The sequence below is a fragment of the Sporothrix brasiliensis genome, assembly GCF_000820605.1.
Source record: "Sporothrix brasiliensis 5110 chromosome Unknown Cont14, whole genome shotgun sequence".
NCBI lineage: Eukaryota > Fungi > Ascomycota > Sordariomycetes > Ophiostomatales > Ophiostomataceae > Sporothrix > Sporothrix brasiliensis.
This window is the reverse complement of record NW_024467133.1, coordinates 1129819-1152692: the sequence shown is the minus strand read 5'-3', so window position 1 is coordinate 1152692 and position 22874 is coordinate 1129819. Positions and strand designations below refer to the sequence as shown.

At 51.3% G+C, this 22874-nt stretch overlaps 7 protein-coding genes across 7 annotated transcripts; 3 read left to right on the top strand and 4 right to left on the bottom strand.

Moving 5' to 3' along the window:
* Window positions 1-56: 56 nt before the first annotated feature.
* Window positions 57-2017, top strand: SPBR_03648 (protein arginine N-methyltransferase 3; the record flags this gene model as incomplete). Its single annotated transcript, XM_040761938.1, has 4 exons — window positions 57-294; window positions 364-822; window positions 909-1025; window positions 1143-2017. 4 exons carry the CDS (start codon window positions 57-59, stop codon window positions 2015-2017), a joined length of 1689 nt encoding a protein of 562 aa, XP_040623021.1.
* A 1459-nt stretch (window positions 2018-3476) lies between these two features.
* On the bottom strand, window positions 3477-5088 carry SPBR_03698 (oligopeptide transporter; the record flags this gene model as incomplete). Its single annotated transcript, XM_040761988.1, has 2 exons — window positions 3477-4578; window positions 4661-5088. The coding sequence occupies 2 exons, from the start codon at window positions 5086-5088 to the stop codon at window positions 3477-3479; spliced, it is 1530 nt and encodes a 509-aa protein (XP_040623020.1).
* A 2613-nt stretch (window positions 5089-7701) lies between these two features.
* On the top strand, window positions 7702-9952 carry SPBR_09233 (uncharacterized protein; the record flags this gene model as incomplete). The annotated part of the gene is made up of 3 exons (XM_040767359.1): window positions 7702-9058; window positions 9251-9453; window positions 9782-9952. 3 exons carry the CDS (start codon window positions 7702-7704, stop codon window positions 9950-9952), a joined length of 1731 nt encoding a protein of 576 aa, XP_040623019.1.
* Window positions 9953-10728: 776 nt separating this feature from the next.
* Window positions 10729-12184, bottom strand: SPBR_03728 (uncharacterized protein; the record flags this gene model as incomplete). Its single annotated transcript, XM_040762018.1, has 2 exons — window positions 10729-11907; window positions 11969-12184. 2 exons carry the CDS (start codon window positions 12182-12184, stop codon window positions 10729-10731), a joined length of 1395 nt encoding a protein of 464 aa, XP_040623018.1.
* A 4011-nt stretch (window positions 12185-16195) lies between these two features.
* On the bottom strand, window positions 16196-18014 carry SPBR_03669 (uncharacterized protein; the record flags this gene model as incomplete). The annotated part of the gene is made up of 2 exons (XM_040761959.1): window positions 16196-17323; window positions 17694-18014. 2 exons carry the CDS (start codon window positions 18012-18014, stop codon window positions 16196-16198), a joined length of 1449 nt encoding a protein of 482 aa, XP_040623017.1.
* Window positions 18015-20015: 2001 nt separating this feature from the next.
* On the top strand, window positions 20016-21002 carry SPBR_03806 (uncharacterized protein; the record flags this gene model as incomplete). The annotated part of the gene is made up of 1 exon (XM_040762096.1): window positions 20016-21002. One exon carries the CDS (start codon window positions 20016-20018, stop codon window positions 21000-21002), a length of 987 nt encoding a protein of 328 aa, XP_040623016.1.
* A 617-nt stretch (window positions 21003-21619) lies between these two features.
* SPBR_03862 (uncharacterized protein) lies at window positions 21620-22186 on the bottom strand (the record flags this gene model as incomplete). The annotated part of the gene is made up of 2 exons (XM_040762152.1): window positions 21620-22102; window positions 22169-22186. The coding sequence occupies 2 exons, from the start codon at window positions 22184-22186 to the stop codon at window positions 21620-21622; spliced, it is 501 nt and encodes a 166-aa protein (XP_040623015.1).
* Window positions 22187-22874: the final 688 nt, after the last annotated feature.

The following is a 22874-nucleotide window of genomic DNA, read 5'->3' as shown; positions in this document are numbered from 1 at the left end:
TACCTTTCCTATAAATTCTTGCTTCAGGCTATTTCTCATAAATTCATATACGCACAATGTCGGAGCGTGAGTTCCAGAGCAGCTCCGAGTCTTCGGACGAAGAAGGGTGGCTCGACGCCAACCCCGAGGATGACGAGGAACCTCAGTTAGTTATCTCACTACTAGACGACCGTGTGTTCCAAGATGCTGCTTCCATGATCGCCCACTGCAAGGAAGAGCACAACTTTGACTTTCTAGCCATCCGCAATCGGCTGGGTCTTGACTTTTACGGCAGTGTGAAACTCATCAATTACAGTGAGTCTGGTCGAGGCCCAACAAAAAGGACGAGGGTTCGTCAAGGAGATATCCTAACTGTGTTTACAGTTCGCCAGCGGGTGTACGACAAGGCTGCTCTCCCAGCCGAGATTTCAGAGGAAGACTTTTCCAGCGACGTGTATCTCCGGCCCGTTCTTGAGGATGATGCCCTTATCCTAGCCCTGGACAGTCTACCGGAATCCCAGGATCGACCTGTCGCAGGTGAAAAACAAAACGCCGCCGACTCTGAGACAACGGCGGCGACCAATCTTCAGAAAAAAAATGACCAACTCCAGTCCGAGTTAGAAAGCTTGGCCAAACAGTTCGAGAACTACCGGTTGGCCGTCCAGAAGACTCTTGACCAGCGCTGGGGCATGGACGAGGATACGCAAAAGGGTGCCAATGTCGCGAAGCTATTTAACACACCTGACAACGCGAAGGCGACCTCGGAGTCACAGAAGAGATGTGAAGGCGAAGTGCCCTCCTCGGGAGGCACGGACTACTACTTCGAATCCTACTCCCACAGCGGTAAAAACCCACTTCCCTTCACGGGACGGCGCGCACAACATTCTGCCAATGTGTGCCCCTGCTGACCGCACTGTACGAATTTGTAGACATTCATGAAACCATGCTCAAGGATACGATCAGGACGGACGCGTACCGCGATTTCATATATACAAACAAGGATTTATTCGCCGGAAAAACAGTACTTGATATCGGCTGCGGTACAGGTATGCAAAGGCGGCCCATGTATGGATTATGATATCCTCTGGGCTGTTTCTCATGACTTTCCTCCATTCCGAGTTGCTCTCTCATTTCTGTTTTCTAACCTTTTTGCCCTGCGTCAGGTATTTTGAGCATGTTTTGTGCCAAGGCTGGTGCGAAACTCGTCGTCGCAGTGGATAGATCGGAAATTATCGACAAGGCGCGAGAGAACATCTTCCACAACGGCCTGGCTAACCAGGTAACTTGCCTCAAGGGCCTTATCGAGGAGGTGACGTTGCCCGTCGACAAGGTGGATGTCATCGTCAGTGAGTGGATGGGATATGCTTTGCTGTACGAGGCTATGCTGCCGAGTGTCCTCTACGCCCGCGACAAGTATTTGAAACCGGACGGCTTGCTGGTGCCCAGTCACGCCTCTCTATTTTTGGCCCCAGTCAGCGACTCGGAGTACATTTGCGACAACATCACGTTTTGGAGAGACGTGTACGGCTTTGATATGAAGGCCATGCAGGTAGGCATTTATAACGATGCCCGGATGCTGGTTATGCCGGAAAAGACCATCGCAGGCACGACGAGTATGTTTAAGCATCTTGACCTCCATACCATCCAGGTTGAGGACCTCGTCTTCACCGCGAGCTGGAAATCGGAGCTTTTCAAAGACGCCGAGTCCCTGGACGGATTCTTGGTCTGGTTTGACATCTACTTTGGCACATCTCGCACGGTGCAGATAGAGCCTGTCGACGCCAGTTCCCAGAAATGGATCGGTGCAGGGAAACAACGCGTCGCCTTCACAACGGGGCCGTTTGGTAAAGCGACCCACTGGATGCAGTGTTTGCTTTTGAACAAGGCACACTCCAAGCTTTTAACAGCGGCAGACGGCCGCGCCATAAATGGTGAGCTCTCATTTCTTACGGCGGACGACAACCCACGCGCCTTAACGTTGCGTGTCATGTGGACGCGGGATGCGAAAGAGCAGCAGCAATCGTGGTCATTGAGATAACGAATCATCTTGGACTGCGTTTCTAGCACACGTTGACTACGGTCCTGACAAGTGGACAAAATAATGATTTAACGGATTTTGTAAAAAGCTTGAACCTTCGATTTTGTTTGACACACGATATAGAATATTTGTATCTAAAGAAAAGCAAATTTACAAATCAAGCTCCCATATCATTCGCTGTACTATAACTCTTATCATGGATTAGGTATTAATACTGGCCTCGCAAGTGGGAGTTGTCATTGAATAGGGGCCTGAGGATTCTTTCAGAGTAAGAGCTTCAACATGTCCTGGAATTCACGCTCGGATTACAATTCGATGAAGCCTAAACACTCGTATTTGTTATCCTTATCGATGAGGAACACCTGCCGTTTGTAAGAACAGATTCACAACGCTGAAGACGCCTTCGCCGAGGATGAATCCCTAAAAGTTGGTCATTAGAATGCACACGTCGTCATGAAAAGCCAACCGCTAACCAACATAGGGTGTAAAAGGACCTACTGACGCAAGCACAATGGCTCTTGTTTCGTTGCGGCCAGAAATTCTCCAATATAGAGCGATCAACCCGCCCACGCTACGGGCCAGTGTGAACGATGGCACGTTGTACATGCCTATCAAATGCGTCAGAACTTGACACCTTCACGCACACATATATACAAAGGGAAACAGAGGGGGGGGGTTCGGAGAGATAAAGGTGCGCCACCACACAACAGTTTCGTACCGACAGCGACAGCGATTCCGCCAGGGATGTAGGCATGCCATGATTTTTCGGCAGTCCGTATTCTCAAGAATGTAATCGCCGCGAAAAAAAGAGCAGAGCCAATAGCCCACTCGCCGGCCAGCGCGGGAAGGCCCTTGCCTGTCACAAGGCGTGCGGTAAAGATCCACACATAACCGGTCGGTATCTGAAAAAGATTGGAGGGAATCTCGTACGCTCTGCGAAAATTGTTAGCGGATATCCATAGAACAGCCCAGAGGGTATTACAAAAACACGGCTCGAGGGGAGGCAATGGGAATAATGACGGGTGGTTAATAAACTGACGATGTGTAAAGCTTATACAAGAAAGCACTGACAACTGCGCCAACACTTGTTCCAATAACCTGGCCCCAAAACTGTGCCATCGGTGCGGCACCAATGAGATGACCGGTTTTAAGGTCTTGCATCAGCTCACCTGCTTGTAGAGCACCCTGTACAATGTCAGAAAAGTGTTTGCTGTAAGTTGTGCGGCAAGTAATAATGCCGTTTGAGGATTATCAATTATTTAGCTTACAGCTTCGGACACGGCACCTGCGACAAGGTTAATAAGAACACTGCTTTTGTGTGACCTTGGAATGATCAACGCGAAGAAAAGCTGAGTGAGTTTGGAAATGCCAGAAACAGGATTTAGATCCGTCTAAATTGTGTTAGAGAAAAAAAGACCAGATTGAGCAGATGAAGAGGGAAATGAAGTCATGATGTGGCCTATCTCACCTCGCCGAGGGCCCTGACGCCCATGACACTGAGAACGAGTGCCATCGTTATAGAAATTATGGTCGCATAGAAAGGCACAAGTGTGCCAAAAGTAATGCGAATACAAGCAACACAGAAGACAATAGACAGAACCAGGCCAATCGCAACTGTCTTCACACCAATTTGTTGATCTGGTGGGGCGTCCCTTTCTAGGATGTCATCGTCGGGCTGTCCGTCGATACTTCCTTGGTGTTCGTCTTCGTTTTCGTCGCTTGGGCCAGCTACAGACGTTGTGAATTCAGAGAGGGGACTCGTCGGTATCGACACCTCCTCCGGTATAGTATCTGAGCCTCGAATGGCTGTGTAGCCAGAGGTAAGTTTATTCTGAAAAGGCCACTGGGAAATACTCGAGGGCAGTCGACTTGCAATGGCTGCATGCACCTCAGGTTGAAACTGAAGAGCAGAACGAATGGCAACATGACCGAGACTGACAATGCCGTCGGCCAGCATAATGGCAATGGAAATCCATACAATCCATCCCTTGCTGCCCGTCTCCCAATCCTCTGTGGGACCAGGTGCCCAGCCGCGGTACTTTGCCAGAGGAGACAAGACCGCCCAGCCCATTATAGCCCCTAAAAGCATATGCATAGTGGTTGCCGGACCCATGATAACGCCCTGGCCAATGTAGGCAAGGCTCGGGTTGAAAGTCCAGAGCCACGTGGCAGCGGCTGTCGACCCAAATATGGGCACGTCCCGGATAGCAGGAAAGAAGTATGTGGCAAGGGTAAAAAGTCCGGAAATAAGAAAGCATACGAGGAGGAGGCGTAGGTTGGCCCGCCACTCCTCACGACGGCGTATCTCGAGTTCGGAGACAGGATTGTTGCCAATCGTAATATCGTCAGCTCTAGAGCCAGCCGCAATAGGTGAAGAAATGGCTTGCGTTGGGGCCGGGGCCGGGGCCGGGACAGTGTCTTCACCAGCAAGGCTTGCAAATTCCGAGGGAATTTTGCTTCCGTCGAGGTTCGGCTTACGCCCATGTAGAACACCAATCAGGACGGCGGCACCAAAGCCACTGGGAAACTTCAGCTTCTCACGTATAATGACCTGGCGCCGACTGAAGGCAAAATCACACCGGTTTGACGGATTAGTATTGGGTCAAAAGTGGCTGAGCGAAGGGAGTGCAGACACGGCCATACAGTGGAACGGCGAACAGTACACCGAAGTAACAGAGTCCAAGCGACCACATTATCATTTTGAACAGTGACAGCTTGATCGGCCCCATCTCATCTGCGTTCATGAGGTAATTCATAGCCGGCAGCACGCCAACAAAGCCGGAGCCAAGCGGAGCAATTGCCATGCTGCCAGCCACTGTCTGAACTAGAACATTTTCGACGGGCGAAAATGGGTAGGATAGGTGTCGCGAGAGCGCCTTGAAAATACCAAACCCGAGCAAACTCGACGGCAGCGACATGGTGCTCACGAATCCCGTCTGCAGCCCAAAGTACATGTTCGAGCAACATATAACAAGGCCGACGCCAAGGCCGACCGCGAGGCCGCGCAGTGAGAGGTGCCGCACATCTGAAGAAGACGGCGGCACGCCCTGGAAGTCCGTGGATGGCCGCATGGTTTCGGTGACGGCGAGGGCGGGGAGGGACAGAAAGGGTTATGCCGGTCGCAGTTGGGGCCAGGAAAGGTCGTGACGTTTGCTGACACAAGTGGGCAGGCCCTGAACATGCAGGAGCCAGTACTTCGTAATTGTAAGCTTCTAACACGGGTTTTCAATCGCTGCCTAAGGTTTTGGGTTAGGGGTGGAGCCGCTGATGACAATGACAGCCTTCCGAAAATAGGTTCAACAGATGCGCAAAGATAGCGGCGTTATCAAACCTGGTATGGGGAAGGTGGGCCTGGCCTGGCCTCTCTCCATCTGACCGGGTCGTGACTACTGTTTGACAGGGGGGTCCTGGACTTTGTGCCCCATAAGATATGTACGATGTAGTAAGTAAGAAGCTCACACGCAATGAATTCCATGAATTGTTTGACCCAATATCCCCCTGCTCGCGGGGGTGGCCGTAACTTAAAAATGTCCCATCTGCTTCTGCTACAGCGCCGAGCAGCTAAAGCAGGTGCATCTTACTTTGTTTGGATGTAGCCCGACAGGGCGTGGTATCCGCGCCAGGTGTTTTGGTTCTTGCCTCAAGATTCATTTCATTCCGCATGCACTGGTTGTATCTTACGACGTATATCCTTTTATAAGCGACGCGCTCCATATATGTGGCTACTTGATTATCATGCTAAACAAACAGACGACGCTAGGGTTCAAAAGATACTGGCAATGCTTACGGGTATAAACTCCTGGAAGCAAATCAAAACGCCCTTCGAATAATAACGTTACCATCCTGTCTATACTCTAGAGCAATCAGCACCGCATAACACTTGTCGAAAGAGCAGATGCATATTCCAAACTCGAGTGACAAACGCGACCGATGGTCTCATCTGTGTGCGAGGCTCGGCCAAGATACGCCATCCTGCCCTTCCCCAAGACCTTAACCGCCGCAGAAGCGGGGCCTTTTGCAGTGGATCTCAGTGGCGGCGAACTATTGGCTGATCTGCACAAAAACCCCGCACGCTGCAGGCTGGTGCAGCCAACCGCCACGCACCCACAGTTGTGATTCGCCAACACTGACTGGTGCTCTTATCAGGGGTGGCCAGGCCTCCATTTGTTCTGGGCTTGAGCCTCCCTTGCGACCAGCTGAGCGTTTCTGGTGCTGGTATCTCTCTCATTGCATTCTCAGCCTTGGTCGCCGTTCAAGAATTACTGAATTGGGCGGTCCAGCTGATCGAGTGCCCTGTTGTCTTGCATTTTCGTCTACGCCACTGTCGTCTGTTGCACTTACGCCTCACAACATTCGCATCGTTCGCATCATTCACAATACTATCACTCGACGCGCGTTGTTATCATCCTAACACCTTCTCGTGCCCTGTCTTGCCATCCACTATATGTCACCCCATCCATCGACAGCCACCAGGCCGCTCGAGTTGGGTCCATCTCAGCCTTATCGTGCTGTGTGTACGTCCATTTACTACCCTCTATCGTGTCACCATCGCTCGCCCACGCCGCCGCGTCTAGCTTGCATTGCCTTTTGCCTTGCGCTCTTCTATGCTCTATCTTTTCAAGTCTTCGATCAACCCGCCAGATTCTCTCTTTCCTTCTTCCTTGCTGTTTCCTATTTTCGCCATCGTCCTCCATTCATTTCAATCAGAAGATTAGCACTCCAAACCATGCGGGCACAGTTTCCATTTGTCGGTCCACTGTGTTTATCGCTATCGCCCTCGTCGCCATCGTCGTCTGTTCCACAGCGGTGCCCCAGTGCTCCCCGGCCACCCATCTTCTCGTCTGTGTAGCATTGATACGCCTCTACTGGTGCTGTATCGGCTCCTCTCGTTCTCCTTCTCTTTCTTGTTTCACTCTCCTCCCTGTCTCGTGCCGCAGCCGCCCAAGCTAGACCTGCTCCTCACCTTTGTCGTTTCCCACGACCCGGCTTCTTTTTTTTGGTCTCCTGCGGACTTTTACACCTCTTTTATACATACTCGACACCTCTGAGCATTGTAGCCGCCACCGGTCGCCGCCAATTGCATTTCTTGTTACCATCTACCGTCTTTCGTCTCAATATTATCGCCCCCGCCCAGAAGAGGGATGTACTTTGAGACATTCCCTCCCGACTTTCAGGAAACCGGTTGAGTATGTTCTTCATTCCCATGCACCATTCATTGCTTTTTCTCCATATCGCCATTTGCTGCCTTGAACATCATACATGTAAATCGTGTTTACTCGTCCCTTATCATCAGCCTTCGAACATCCATCTTAGTCGTGTTTCAAAGACATCGGATTGAACATGCGCGCATACCTCATGACTTCTTCATAATACGTCTCAATAAACGCGGTCGTTGAATACACGCTTACTTTTTTGGTAGCAACGGCGACCGTTGACACGTCCTTCCCGTTTTATCACGTCTTGTGTCCTCCTCCCAACCTGCCAAGCTGTCCAAATACCCTTTCCGCCTTCCCTTTCCAACTCTCTGCGCTTTTATCACCTAGCCTATCGTTACTATTTCGCTGTACCCTCCCCTACTCCTCGTGGACGACCTCGACCGTTGTCTTCATTTGGTGCCTTTTCGTCTTTGCTTCTCTCTGCGCCCATTGTTTCGTCTTAATATACCCTTCTCTGACAAGCCCGGCATGGCTACTATCGCTCTAACCCGGCCGATGCCGCCGCACCGCGCCTCTTCCAGCATGCCGCCCTTGAGCTCGTCTATCAACATTGACGTCGATACACTGAATGGGCAAGCAGCCCAGCCCAATCCGCTGCCAGCAGGCCCAGTACCGAACAAGCACATACCCGTCTGCCCGCCGGGTCCGCCGGTTGTTTCAACGACACCGTCGCCGTCTCCACCGCCAGACGAGTCCAGTCCCTACCGGCAGTCCCTTCTCTTCCCCCCAGACCATTACCCTCGCTTTGAGAATGACGGGTTAGCGATATACGACATTGATCCAACTGGCGTCGCTGCAGCTGTAGACTATATTGCACGCCAGCCGCTACCAGACCCTTCGCTTGTCTTCCCTTGGTTTCACGGCCTCCATCCAGTTAACCACATGCAACAAGCGTTTTTCTTTCAACGCCGCCGTGTGATGCGAAAAACGCCCTGCTGTCTGCGCGGGCTGACAATTGTCAAGGCCGATGGTCAACTCCAAGTCGCTCGCCTAAAAGGCGCCATTGCACCCGGCGAGTTTCTACAGCCGGGCACCGCTGCCGAGTTTCTTGACCCGGACCCTAAAGAAGGTTTCTCTGTGCGGAACTTTCAGATCCAGGCAGCCAAGACCGCCATGACCTCAGATATCATTGTGTATGGCGACGACAGCGCTGCTGTTCGGAAATTGGCTTGGAGAATTGCTGCTGCCCAGAAAACCTGGCGAGACAAACATGACATCGAGGGAATTGCTCTCCCCAGATACAACACATTTGCCTGTACAGGCGACTTTTCCATCTTTGAGGAATTTTATCCTCACATAGTGTCCGCCGATTCGGAAGGACACATCACTGGCAACGTCATTGACTTCTTCCACCAGGAGCGTTCGGAAATGTATGCCATGACGGTAGCTTCCGAAATTTCACATAATGTCTGGCTCGGACCGACACCCGAACCGAATTCGGAAGAGGAAACCTCGTACGACGTTTTGATCGAGTGCAGCGACCTGGGACACTTGAATCCTCGTGCACTTCGTGCTTTGGCAGAAACAGGCATTCCATCAGGAAAGAGGATACATCTCGACTTCCCATCATCGGGAACCATCTTGCCCCCAACATGGTCACAAATCGAAGCAGATGCAATCCTCGAGTCTTGCAAGTGGATATACCACTTGGCTCATGGAACAGCAAATCCATCCCTGTTTGCAGCTCTTACGGATGTTTCAAACGCTCCCGTTGACGACGGCCACGATATCACTCTGGCAGACGAAGCAGAGGAGTCACCAGCTATAGCTGCAACTCAACCGAAAAAGATCCTTATTCACTGTGCAGATGGCTACACGGAATCAAGTATGCTAGGCCTTGCCTATTTCAGTTATAGCACTGGCCGCCCGATCCACGATGCCTGGCTCAGTCTCCACACAACGAAGAAACGAAATTTTTTCGCTTATCCAACGGATGTGGCTCTTCTGACTGCACTTTCGTCACGGTTATTATGCGAGTCACCCCTATGCGCAGAAACAGACCTTGATTCCATTACAGCCTCGCTTCAAAACCAACCAAAATGGTTCTCAGCACTAGATGGGTCGTTTCCCAGCAGAGTGCTAGACTACATGTACCTCGGAAACCTTAACCATGCAAACAACCCCGATCTCCTCAAGGCATTGGGCATAACTCAAATCTTGAGCGTCGGGGAGATGGCCATGTGGCGGGATGACGACCTGGAAGCCTGGGGCGAAGAGAATGTTTGTGTTGTACAAGGTGTGCAGGACAACGGAATCGATCCACTAACTGATGAGTTTGATCGTTGCCTCGAATTTATACGTGAGTCTTTCTTATTTTCTCTGGATATACAGATCCAGAATGATTCAACCTCCATCGAACTTTATACTGAAAATTTATACCAATTTAGAACAAGGGCGCAGAAAGGGCACCGCAACGCTTGTTCACTGCCGCGTTGGCGTATCGAGAAGTGCAACGATTTGTATCGCAGAAGTCATGCGGTCAATGAAGCTGTCGTTGCCTAGAGCATATTGTTTTGTGCGTGCACGACGCTTGAACGTCATAATCCAGCCGCATCTCCGGTTTGCCTACGAGCTTCTCAAATGGGAGGAAATGCTTCGGCAGAACCAGATGATAGGTGACACCACTGCCCACAGTTGCAAAGCTGGTATCAGGAGAGAGCTCGAATGGGGCGAAATCGCACGCGAGGTGGCACTGATGAACCAGCCTTACGTTCGATGAAACTTGCTTTTCACTACTATTTTATGCAAGATATGGGCAAGGAGCATGCCAAGAATATTGTGGCAGAAGAAGACATGATTGGTGCGGTGCTGTCCAGCGTTTTGATTCCAAAACTATTACGGTTTATGTGTTATGACGAGTTTCTCGGTTTGCTTTTGCTTTGAGAATGTGGTTTGATTTATGATTTCCCTCTTCTGGTACATATCGCGTATGGATAATAGTAAGGCGCCCAACGGATACTTACTATGGAATGGAAATCGGATTGTTTGTTGAAATAGGAAAAACGCGTTGTCCGATTTTGAGGATTATTAAAATTAAATGTCAATGTTCACCGAAAAGGAGACTCAGCGGCTCTTAAGGAACCAATCTTTAAAACATAAAAAGGGCATCAAAACGAAGCCAATCCCAAAAAGCCCATTTTGAGGTAACACCGGTAAAATGCAAGAAAGATGGGCAACCCAGTTCTCTACTATCGTGCTTGTTGAGCGACAGAGTAACTGGGGGTAAAATAACAGAAATGGCAGGGACGGGAGAGAAATAAAGAGAAGCAAGGCGAAAAAGCGTATAAAAAGGATGAAAAAGAAAAGGCAGTTACTTTAACAAGCAAACGAACTCCAACTGAATATGCATTCGTAATTCCAGGACGAGGAAGCACTCCATCCAAAAGTTATGCGCTATAGGCAGATGCCTCAAGCTTGTCGTCACGGTCCAAAATTCTAACGGTAGATCGTTAGCACATCAACTTGGGCACGTTGCTTCGTGTGTGCCAAGTTCACTTACGAGAAATGGTCAGCCAGATATCCTTCACCGCCGGTTTCCATATTGATATTGAAAACATTGAATCCCCCGTCGCTTGTGACAACCATAATCTGGGGGCTGTTGCTGCTCATCGCCACCACGCTTCGTAGTGGCCCACCAGAATAGTTCAAGCTCCCAGCGCCGGTGTTGAAAGAAGGTCCTGACGGAGTCGCCTTGGATGGAGTGGCTGTTGCACCAGACCGTGGGATTTTGATAAACGCAAAGTCTCGTAGTGGCTCCCAAATTTCAGTTACTGTCTGTGGAAGGTAGGAACCGACGACTCCTGCAACGCTACGGCCCATGATTTGGGACGATCTTCGTAACATGCTTCCAAACGAGCCGCTTTGTCGTCTTTGTCCGGATACGGTTCCATCTCGGTTGGCACTGCTGCCAGCTACATCGGAGGACTCGTTCTGCGGCGAGCCGGCAGTACTGCTGGGAGATTCGTTAAAACTGTCGTGGCTGCGCGAACGGCCCCAGAGGCCTTGTTGTGATGAGCCAAAATCCGTGACACCAGCATAAGCCGCTGCGCCGGTGGGTGCGCCTCCTAGGCCGTCGCCCAGGGTACCTTGTGGGCCCCCAAGGCGGAAAATATGAACGGTGTCCGACGTTGAGGAAACACACAACAGGGAAGAGTCCTGGTTAAAGGACATGCTGTATATCGTGGACGGGTATGTGCCACGGCGAAACTGGTAGAGTTTCTGGCCCTTGGGGACGCTGAACACGCGGATGATGGTACCAGTCTCAGACGCTGTCGCCAACAACGTGCCGTCGCCGTTGATTGCAATGCAGGACAAGGGTGAACGATGAGCCTCAATGACATTGACGGCCTTAAGCGTGATTGCGTCAAAGATGAGGACCTCGCCAGATGTTGGAGCAATATATGACGACAGTGGCGGAGCATGCGAAGGACGTTTCTCGTCGCGGTCCTCGCGGGGTTTGGGGAGAGGGTATGCGATATAGCAGTTGTCGGAGGATGGAGAAAGGCAACATATGGCACTGGGGTTTGGAGATGTTGCGATGGTGTACAAGAGGCTCATGTTCGCTATGTCGTAGAGGTAAATCTCGTCTTCAAGAACGACGGCGAGACGTTTCCGATTGAGCCGCACGGCGAGAACGGCAGACGGAAATGTAAGCTCGCATATGACGGAGGCGCGCTGTGTCATGTCAGAGACCGACCAGCTATATAATCTTTTCTCCAAAGGTTAGATAACTCACTTTAGTGTTCTGAATCACCAAATGCCGAGGTGACAGAACCATGGCCACGAGTGACGTCGAAAAGAGCATTTCGATGATGGACACACTACCGTCATAACTGCTGAATATTTTCGAGAAGGGATCGGTGTGGTAGATGCGGAAGCCCTTGGATGTGCCCACAGCCAGGCAGCTGTGGTCCTGGTTGAACGTCACAAAGTTGAGCGCGGGGACGGACATTTTGGCCGAAAGAGGCGATGCCTGTTTGCGACGGCAAAGACGCCGCGATAAACGAAGAGTGGCACAATAGAGGGGACCGGAGCTGTATGGGGTTTGGTTGATAACAATATCACAAGGTTGCCCGCGGTGAAGACGGAAGATGTGCCAGAGCTTACTATTGTCGAGAAAACGAGCTTCAGGGCGATGTAATGCACCATTAGAATTGGGAAGGCTGGCTGCGGGGCTCATAAATGGGCTACAGGTGGGACTTAGTGGAAGACCGTATATACGCTGCGCCAGTTAACTGGCCGAAATAGAAGGCGCACGTGAGGAGACAACCTCCTCCATCGGCAAGGCCACCCCGTCAGGACCAAACATCGTTTGAAGTATTCTCAAACAAGAACTGGAACAGAGACAGCAGAAACTGTACACGCACAATTTAGTCAAAAAAGGACGGAAGAAGAAACTACCACCATTGCAGTCACAATTCTAAAACAACAGACTATCAGAAACTATCAGAAAACCTTGCGATAGAAGGCAACTTAGCACAATGGATGTAAGAAACGCTGTCTATCCTTCCTTTTTCTTTTCTTTTTCTACCTAAACAAGAGCCTGCCTTGCTGACATCGTATTTGTATACTGTCCTTAAGAAAAATGCATTCGACCTTGTTTCTAAGCGGAATGTTGAGCGGATATACTTCCCTAACGAAATCCAATACTTCCGCTTCTTTGTGAAGAAGTTCCAAAGACGCTCTACGTTGATCAACCGCCTCTATTATCTGCGGATGCGCCTGGTCGATACCACGATCAGTCGGTTTCTGGCACGGCCATTGCGGAAACCAAAAGTCATTGTGAATATTGGTTGTGGAAAGTCAGATATTGTTCTACGTCCATTATTCCATCCAAACGCCAATACATCATACCTCGCTGCTTTTGCTAACCTAAATCCAGTGACCCCCTTCCATGGCGCTCATTAGCCCGCCATTCTGGACACTGCTCATTCGTCACATTTGTCGATATCGACTCTCTAGAGACAATGGTGTCAAAATGCGATATTGTGAAGCAGACCCCAGAGCTGTTAGCGCCCCTGACGTCCCTGGAGTTCCCTCAGGACTCCCACATTCTACTTAAGAGCGACCAATACTGCCAAATTGCCTCCGACTTGAACAATTTGTCTGAGATTGGCCAAGCCCTTTCACGAGTCCTTGATATCGATGGAAGTGAATTTCTTTTTGTTGCAGAGGTGCCCATGGCCCATATGGAGGTTGACGCTGTTGATGCACTCATACGCTGGACGGGTGCCATTGGTGACGCCGAGTTTTGCCTCCTTGAGCATATTTTCCCAGACGGACCCTCGTCTCCGTTCGCTCAGGCGATACTCCAGCATATGGTCAAAGACAAAATGCAAGTCAAGAGCGTGGAACGTTATCCAACTATCAATAGTCAACAGGGGCGCTTCAAAGCTCTCGGTTGGGCCGACGCCAAGGCCCGATCCTGGTGGTGTGCATGGTCGGATCCTCTGCACATGCCCCCTTTGCAAAGGCGAGAGCTTGACACGGTCGAGGCTTTTGATAACTGGGAAGAATTTGTTTATCTTACGAGCCACTATTGTGTTCTTCACGCACGTGTCGCCACTCTATGCCCAGACACGTTCTTGCAAGAAAGCCAGGCCACGGATATTTGCAGAGAGCGGTTTATCAAGTCTACCTTCGACGCCACAGTCTCCTATACTCTCGACACAAGAGACGTGTCTCCCAGACGATTCGGTGCCTCGATGATGCTCCAAACCATTATGGGCGAACAGGTTTTAGTCAATATGTTTGGCTATGCGAAAGAAGGTCAACTCCGATCGTGCGACCTATACAGCAAAAGCGAAAACTTGGATAGGTCGCCACGCATTACTTTACCCCAAGGAGGACCTGCGGGCCGATCCCATTTTACCCTTACAGACCTCGGAGATTACGGCTATCTTCTTGTTGGCGGTAAAGGCTCGTCAGCTACACCATTTCACGATTGCTGGGTGTTCAAGAAGGACGCAAATCGGTGGATCGAGACGCACTGCCTCCCATTTCCTCTGTTTCGACACACAGCTGAACGCTTGGGGAATTCGAAACTGGTGCTGATAGCCGGCGGAAAGCTCGACTCCACGACAGGCAACTCTGACCTCCTCGTGTACCACCCAACCGTAGGTTGGGTGCGCTCTTCAGTGAAGGGGACCCTGCAACCCCCAGCTGTTTCCTGCTGCATTCTATCGTGCACTGGTGCCCTGGGCACGAATCCCTCCTTGTTTCGGGGCATTTTGGCCGGAGGATTGACCAGCGACGGAGTCGTCTCCCGTGAAGCATTTAAGTGGTTATTGGATGTATCGAAAGTTACAGAATCCACAATTAAATTTGAGCCTATGGCCAGCCGCTGGCAGACACAGCTTCTTGCCAGATATGCTGCCTTAAGCACTCGTGTTGGTGACTGGGTTTTCATTGTCGGTGGTGTAGGCACGACAGGAGCAATACCACCAAAACAAGAAATTGTACGATTCCGTTCCTGCGGAGAGGAAGACGAGACTTACGAATGCCTAAACATTGCCCATGGACTTGGTCCAGAGAGCCCCAGACCTTTCTTTGTGGGGGCCTCTATAGTCGCAGTCGGTGGCTCACAGATCACTATCATTACAGGCGGCACTTCTTGCTTCAATACGGAGCCTAGGTGGCATCGTGGGGTGTACACTTTTGATATACGCACGCCCTCTTCGTTTAACGGTTCGACCTGTGAACGACCTGTGTGGAGGTATTTCAAGACGCTGACGATCACAAACGAGGTATCAACGATTTGCGGCGAGTCACTGCATTATACGGACACCTCGTCGATCTCCAGCATCCCTCGAATAGAACTAAATTCAGCGGAGCAATTTAGTAATATACTTCAAGGTGGTCGGCCGGTAGTCTTTGAGCGTCTCGATCTCGGGCGGTGTCTCACGGAATGGAGCCTGAGCTACCTGGCTGAACGAGTGGGCCCCGAACGAAAGGTAAGATATATTCCTTATGCTCATGAAACCCAGTCTCCGAAGACCCATGGCTAATATGCTTTACCTGTGTGCTTTTTTTTTTTTTGATAGGTCGTCGTTCATGAATCGACGGATCAATCCATGGACTTTTTATCCAAGAATTTTCAGTACAAAACGCAAATATTCAAGGAGTTTGCTCATGGTGTGCAAGATGGAAAAAAGTGGTATTTACGAGCTCTGTCAGCGGATAAGCCTTTTGGCACCCCCTCAAAACTCGACATTGATTTCCCTACGATTGCAAAAGATTTCGTTCTTCCTCCACAGTTGGGCTTTGTCGAAAAACGGCTCTTCAGCTCAGTCTTACGGATCTCTGGCCAAGTCAATATGTGGCTACATTATGATGTAAGCTTTCTCCTTCGCCTGGACTCGAAGACATCTATTCTGGCAGCCGGTTGAGCATGTATGGGGAGTATACATGAAAAAAACGACGGGCATGAGACTCAATATACTAATTCTGGTTGATGTCGCTACTGTACTGCTCTGTTATTAACATTACAAAAAATGGTACTGGCAAATATTTACTGCCAGGTTCAAGGCACCAAGCGATTTTACCTATTCCCGCCTTCCGATGTCACACGACTTGGCTTTGCGCCCGGCTCATCAAGCTCTAGTATTGATGTGTTTTTGGCGCTGGCTTCATCCTCCATGCCCCAGTGCAGCATTCATGAAGCCATTTTAAAACCCGGAGACGTTCTGTTTCTCCCTCAGCTGTGGTTGCATACGGCAACGCCTATGTCCACCAGCAGCGTCGCCGTTAATGTTTTCTTTCGAGATCTCGACAAAGGATACTCGTCAGGAAGAGATGTGTATGGAAATCGAGATCTTGCTGCCTATGAAAAGGCTCGACAGGATATTTGCCGGATGTCGGGAAAATTCAGAGACCTTCCACGTGACACAAAACGATTTTATTTGCAACGTCTTGCCGACGAATTGCTGCAAATTGCAACCGAATAGCACTCCCGGAATAGTGCTTAGGAGCTGATGGTTGCCATCTCAGCTGGCGAGGCCGTATTGACAGAAGTTGGCAGCGACAGTGGGGTTTTCACTGCTGTGCGCTTGCTCGTTACCCACCGGCAGGCCACGACGACATCATTTCCGATGCTCTCGTGATTTTCTTTGGCGTTCTCCAGTCCACCTCGCTTGTACCCACCCGGAAGGAAGCACCAAGTGATAAGGATAAACCCAAGGATGGCGACAACGATGGGCTGGAGAACCTCGACACCTTTGCTTTGTGCGATGGCACCGACTGCGAATGGGAAGAGAGCGCCACCGCCGCTTCCAAATGCAGCAGCGAAACCAATTGCCGAAACATGGAAATCGTGTGGCAAAAGTTTGGTGGCAGCCACAACAGCGGCAGGAAATAGTGGTCCAAGGAAAACCCCAAGGAAGCCGACAAAGATGGCCGACGCAATGAACGACGGCACGAGCCAGTAGAGTAGCTGCAAACCAATCGATGAAAGCAGGTATACGGTAATGGCCAGTTTTTCGCCAATGCGACCTGTGACGAAACCAAGGACCAGCCGCCCAACAGTGATGCCGAGCCAAAAGCCCGTCACCGATAGACCGGCAGCAAAATTTTCAGCGTGGCGATCGTTGAGCATAAAGGTGGTGATCCAACCTCCCAAGCTGACCTCTACGCCGACATAACCAAGTAAGAATATGGCCATGAGCCAGGTGATGGGCTCGCGCAACACGCGCCTCGTTGTAGTGCGTTGCTGTCCTGTCGTTGATTTGTGGGATTCGCGGTGAATTCGGCCCGTTGCACCCCAAAATGCCATAGCGCCAAGGGCAATTCCAAGACCTGACAAACCTACCATGAGGTAGTAGAACGTGTACCACGGTAGATTGGCCTTGGTTACCATGGCGGTCGCGATGAGAGGCGCTATGGTGGCACCAAGGCCGTAGGCGCCGTGCAGAAAGCCGAGAAGCTCGTTGGCATTTTCCATGTTACCGACCCACGCATTCCAGCCGCTGTCTTCGACTCCGTTCCCGAGCCCTGGAAAGATCATGATGACGGGTAAAACAGGGAATGGAGGGTGGAACATCATGGGGAGATAGCCGGCCAGACGGCCGAAAGAGCCAAGAATGGCCACACCAAACTGGCCGAAACGGTGATGGATATGGTTGTTGGTCAGGGCTGCAAAGATATATCCTGCGAAAGAGGCCAGGAAAACACATGATATGACTGTGTAGGATACATCGTAATACGATTCAATCTAGTGGGAAGGGGTGTAAGTTAGCATAAGGGAACATGCCGAGAAGGTATCTTACATGTGGTTTCAATAAGAGGCCGGGCAAACAGGCGCCAGATTTCGAGGCGCTGGGCTGGTGTGCAATGAGAACATACATAAGGAAGCAGTGCCTGATCAACAGAGTATTAGATTAGTATTTCGTACGGAGTACTGCAGTCCTGAGTCTGGTTGGCTAGAGGAGCAACTAGGTTTGTTAGATAGGAATGTGGTTGCTTACGCCGACAGCGCCGTCGTTCATGCCCATGACCGTAAACGCATAGAGGGTGAAACAATATCGTAAAATTGTTGTCCTCGACTCGTTCCATCTCTGCAAGGGCTCCAGGGGAGGAGAGGCTAGCGAAGCCGGTGAGGCCGCCGCCACCGTAGCTTCTTCAAGAGCATCCGCCTGAGGTGTCAAAAGATGCGATGGTGGTGGTGAGGGTAGCCGCGATCCTGACGGATCAAATTCGACGCCGTGCTTTTCGTCGACCTCCGAATACAGTGCCGTAGCCAACTGCTTCTGTCCTGCGGTTGCCGCAGGTTCGGGGGCGGTTGTCATCGCTTACTTTGTCTGCCGTCCGTGGTGTAGTCGGTGTTCTTTGAGATGTCCGAAGCATGGGTTCAAAAGCAAACAGCAGAGTCATCTGCAGCAAACAGTATCTCGACTGAACCACAGTAGGCTTCTCTTTAGATGAAGGACTGACGCCGGACGTATATGTATGTGTGTGTAAAGTCCGATAAACGGATAAGATTCGGCGAGCTGCTTGATGACGGCCCTCTAATGGTTCCACGATGTCCATGCATTGGCGACTGCATCCGCATTGTCGTGGTTTGGCGTTGCCGGTACGTTGAAAATAAATGCATTGGTTTGGAGCAGCAAGGTGTCAATTTGTGTGTGCGTGGCAATCTGGGCAACATGCAGCTTACATTCGCGTAAAATCTCTGCGAGTGTCATGCTGCGCGAGGCGGAGGTGCCAAATTAGGTCACAACTGGTCCAGTGGTACTAAGAGCATCGCCAAAGACAACCATTTTCCGAGGTTCTGCCGCCGGCGCGGCCGTCCGTTGATGCAATGGCGTGACGTCCCGCGGATACGAAGAGTTTCACGTGAAAAATCCCGTGACGGCCTATCTCGGCCAATTGCAGGAGCACAGATCGGTGCGCGTCCCACACCGCGTGTTGGTTGTGCCTTTAGTACCCGGCTAAGTCTCGGTAAGTGGCCGCAGCCGATGCTTTACCGCCACGCGCCGGACGCGGATTCACGGAATAACGACCTCTAAGCGGTGCCGTCTGCCGAAGCATCAACAGCGGATGACACCCGGAGGCGCATCGCATCCGGACTGCATTGAGGAAAACCTCGAGGAAAACCTCGAGGTGACACCTTATTATGCTGCCGCTTTGGGACGGCATTATTTTTCCGTTATCGGCTCTAAGTAAAGCTCAAGGGGTTCATGCCTTTGACAAACGAAACATGCAGGCAAACGTCATGTGGCCTACTCAAGCTTAGCAGCATGTGGTGCAACTATTTTTTGTGCTTCTTGCCTCCAAGTGCTGGGCTGCACTGCACAGCCGCCTTGGCAACACATGCAGGCCTGCTGACGGCGGCCTGTATGTAATGTAACATCACTTTCTGGTCCCGCCCTATTGTCTACTGTCTTGACTACGGAGTAGTCTGGGAGCACACAGTCCTAGACCCTGTCAGAGACGGCTTTCGCATGCGTCGTAATATCTTCCTCCTCCTCCGCATGCAGCAACTTTCGTAGTACAATACATGGCATCTGCCCGCGCCAACCCCCTTACCACTGTCAGCGGTTGGCCACTGGAAACACCCTGACGTTCTCGAGCGTTAACAAGCTTTTATTCTTTTGGGCTCGTCTTCCCCACGTTGCCTTCATAGTCCCTTAAGACCTTCCTCTTGACGTGTAATTCGTAAACTCCGTATCTCTTGCCCAGCCCCATTTAGGTTTGTTTTCTTTTACAGTCGAGAACACATCACTTCCTTCGTCCGGGGATCCCGCCAGCCGCCTCTTTTGAATCCTCTGGGACACACTCTTTATTACATAAAACTTTCTAGACCATGCTGCTCGGGTCGTTTATTGGGAGGTTAGGAACTGCATTTCACAGCCCCGTGCAACAAACAACACTTCCATTTCGTGCGGCCCACGTCCCTGGCTCCTCTGTTATTGGTTCTCCGCCTCTAGCTTTTAGAAAAAACGCTCCTGTCTTCCCTTGCGCCACGAGGCACAGCAACATTTTATTGCCCGAAGCTGGTGCCTCTGCATAAGCTCCCTTTTCCAAATCCTAAAGAGCCGCCTGATCAACAACTGGCTTTGGTTTTCATATTTAACAGGTCAGCCTCGTGCCTCTGCTAACCTAATGACCAGCCTGTTTTCTTCCCATTTCCCTTTTTCTCTTGTATTATCCCCGATACATCACCAACCCCAAATATCTCCAGACGGCCCAAAACACACCCCTCTTAGTACCCATTTTGTCCCCTCAGCCCCACCACAGTGCGAGTGTTGAATCCTGGCGTTACATCCCCGGGTCTTCTTACCACTGTCATGTCACGCTACTACGACGACGACGATGGTTTCCGAAGACGCCCTAGCTCTTCTCACGGCCGTGGGCGCCATCACCATGACCTGCCACCGGAAGATGACTACTCTGACTCAGCCGGGCTTCCGCCTCCGTACATGACCAATGCCACAGGTGGTGGCCGCCTGCCGTACGACCCAAATGTGCCCGTGTTTCCTCCTCCTCCCAATGCGTCGGATTCAGACTTTGGTTGCCACGGCTCCCTCCAAGTGCCACCAGCACGGCATCGTCCCCGGTCGCAACCCCCAGTTTTGTCGACTGGGCGCTCTGAGCTCTCGCGGCGCGGCAGCGATCGTAGTGACCGCTCACCGTCGCCAGACCGATTCCGCGAAGGCTCGCACAGCCCACTTGAGAAAGTGAAGCATGCCGCCGACAAAACGTTTAGCACTTCCAAGTCTGGCATTGGTGTCGGCGTCCTTGGTGCCATCGTCGGCGGGTTTGCCGCTCACGAAGCCTCCGAGGCCGCATCGCGTGCACGCGACAAGCGTGACCACCGTCACCACAGCTCGCGTGACCACCAGAAGGCCACGCTGATTTCGACTATTGTGGGTGCGGCCGTTGGCGGCCTCGGCGCCAATGCGATTGAGAAGCGTGTCGAGCACCGCCGACAAGAGCGCGACAAGGATGACCATGACTGGGACCGCGACCACAGACCGCAGGAGCTCGGATATCACGGCGGTGGCACCAGCAGAGGTATCAGTGACCATCCCCACAGCCGCGCCCGTAGCAGCCGGGGCGATGATGACAGCGATGATGACTACGAGAGCGGCGGCCGACGTGGACGGCGCAATAACCGCGAGCGCAACCTTGTCATCAGCCGCAGTCCGAGTGCCAGCCTAAGCCGCAGTCGCAGCAATAGCCGCACTCGCATTCAGCGTCCCCAACACGGCGGAACCGCTGATTCCTATTACAACTCGTCGAGGTCCTATGATGACAGGGACGACCGTCGGTGATGCGGAAACCAACATGGCCGTGTTCAGGGCTTATGATTAGCTCATGTTTATTCCTTCGTGTTGCGGAAGCTGCTTTGACGGTTATGATTTCGATGACTATTTTAATTATGTGTTCCGGCTTTCAGTTCACGTTTATGAAAACAATTTCACGTGTTATTTTGCGTCTCGTTCATTTAATCAATTTTCTTTTGTTGGGGGGTGAGGGGGGTTCAAGTAAATTACACCTCGTAAACAATAACAAAAAGGTACAAGAGACGTAGTGCCGACAACCACCGAACATAGAAAACAAAGTTAAAGTACTCCGGCATCTCCACCGCCGTAAACTATTGCAAATTCTCCGAAGTATCGCGTGCCTACCTCTCCCGCCCCTGGCCTAGTATCACCAAGCACATATTATATCCGCGTAACATCGGTGCTTCGTACACCCGGCCATTTCTTGGTAATTCCCCATTCTTTCCTTCACTCATATGTAGGAATACCGACTCAAGTGAACGGTCGGCTCCCTTGCGACCAAATTCAAAATCAAAACCACGGCACGACGAAGATCAGGGGCCTCGAGTCGTGACTTGAGCGCCCCCGTGGCCCTCTGGTATCAGTGGAAGGGTCTTGGCTGTGAATCACCGGGGTAATCCGCGAACCTCTTCGGTGCGCTGCAATTTGTGCTCACGCTCAAGGACAATTTTGAAAAATTGCACGACCTCAGCAAGCTGAATCTGGCGCTGCTCAGCGCTGCCGAGAAGATTCAGAAGGCTTTGCGAGTCTAGTAGTTGCTTGGCCATGACCGAGTCTGGCTGACAGAACGTGCGAACTCTCAATGCGCGCGCATTCACTCGCATCGCCTCTAGGATTCCCGAGATCGCTGCCGGTACGCTAGCGCGGTCGCCATAAAACCGGAAGTCCTGCATATGAAGAAACACAAGATCCAATTGAGTCTCAAGATCGTAGCGAAAGCCCACGACCTTTGGGCGTCCCTTTTGGTGCCAGGCATCGACAACCTTTTTGTACTTATCGGCGTCTAGTCGCCCAGCGTTAAACTGGTTGTTGATATAGCAGTCCAGTGCTGACGTCAAAAGGAACTCGAGCTCACAGTACAAGAGGCTCTGTTCACGTGGGTCAAGGGAAATCCGTACACGAGAAGAGGCACGTCCGCGCTCCCCACCTTTCACCCTGCGGGAAGATTTCATTTCTGTTGCATCGGCCTATTTGGACGAAATTAGCATTGATTCTATCACACCAGCGCGTTTTAATCTCGCAACGTACAACTTCTTTCGCAATGCGCTTCAGTGAGTCAAAAAAGCCTGCTTTTTTAGGTTGCTCCGGCTTCTTAGCGATGCTGTCTGGGCGTTCAAGCCACCCGTTCTGGCCAACCATGACTTTGTGTCCCCTTCGCACTGTCGCGAACCGAGGCTCGTTGCAGAGACTCGTTAAAGGTGAATACATTGAACGTGGCGCAACACCAGCCTCATCTGCTTGCAAAGGGGTATCAGCAAGAACAGAAGCATATTCGCCGCTCGGCTTTGCATTCGCTGTACGATGCCCGATAGCCTCAGCTTTCTCACCAGTACCAACCCCCGTAGTAATCGGTGTGCTCGTCACACCATCTCCACCTACAAACTGCTCAGACACGGACATCGGAGACACTGCTGCCTAGGTAGTATACTCCTGAAGCGTGTTGGACGGATGCTGGGGCGACAGTCCAGGTGACCTGTTAGGGGACCCCATCTCGGCGATTCGTTTGACATAGAGAGGGTGGATATGCGGGATGGCTTTGATTAGGTCGTCCATGGAGTAGATGGACGACGAGGCGTCTGTCATATTGGGCTCTTCAGGAATCTGCTGCCGATTCTGGGGCGCAGCCTGGAGCTTGGTACT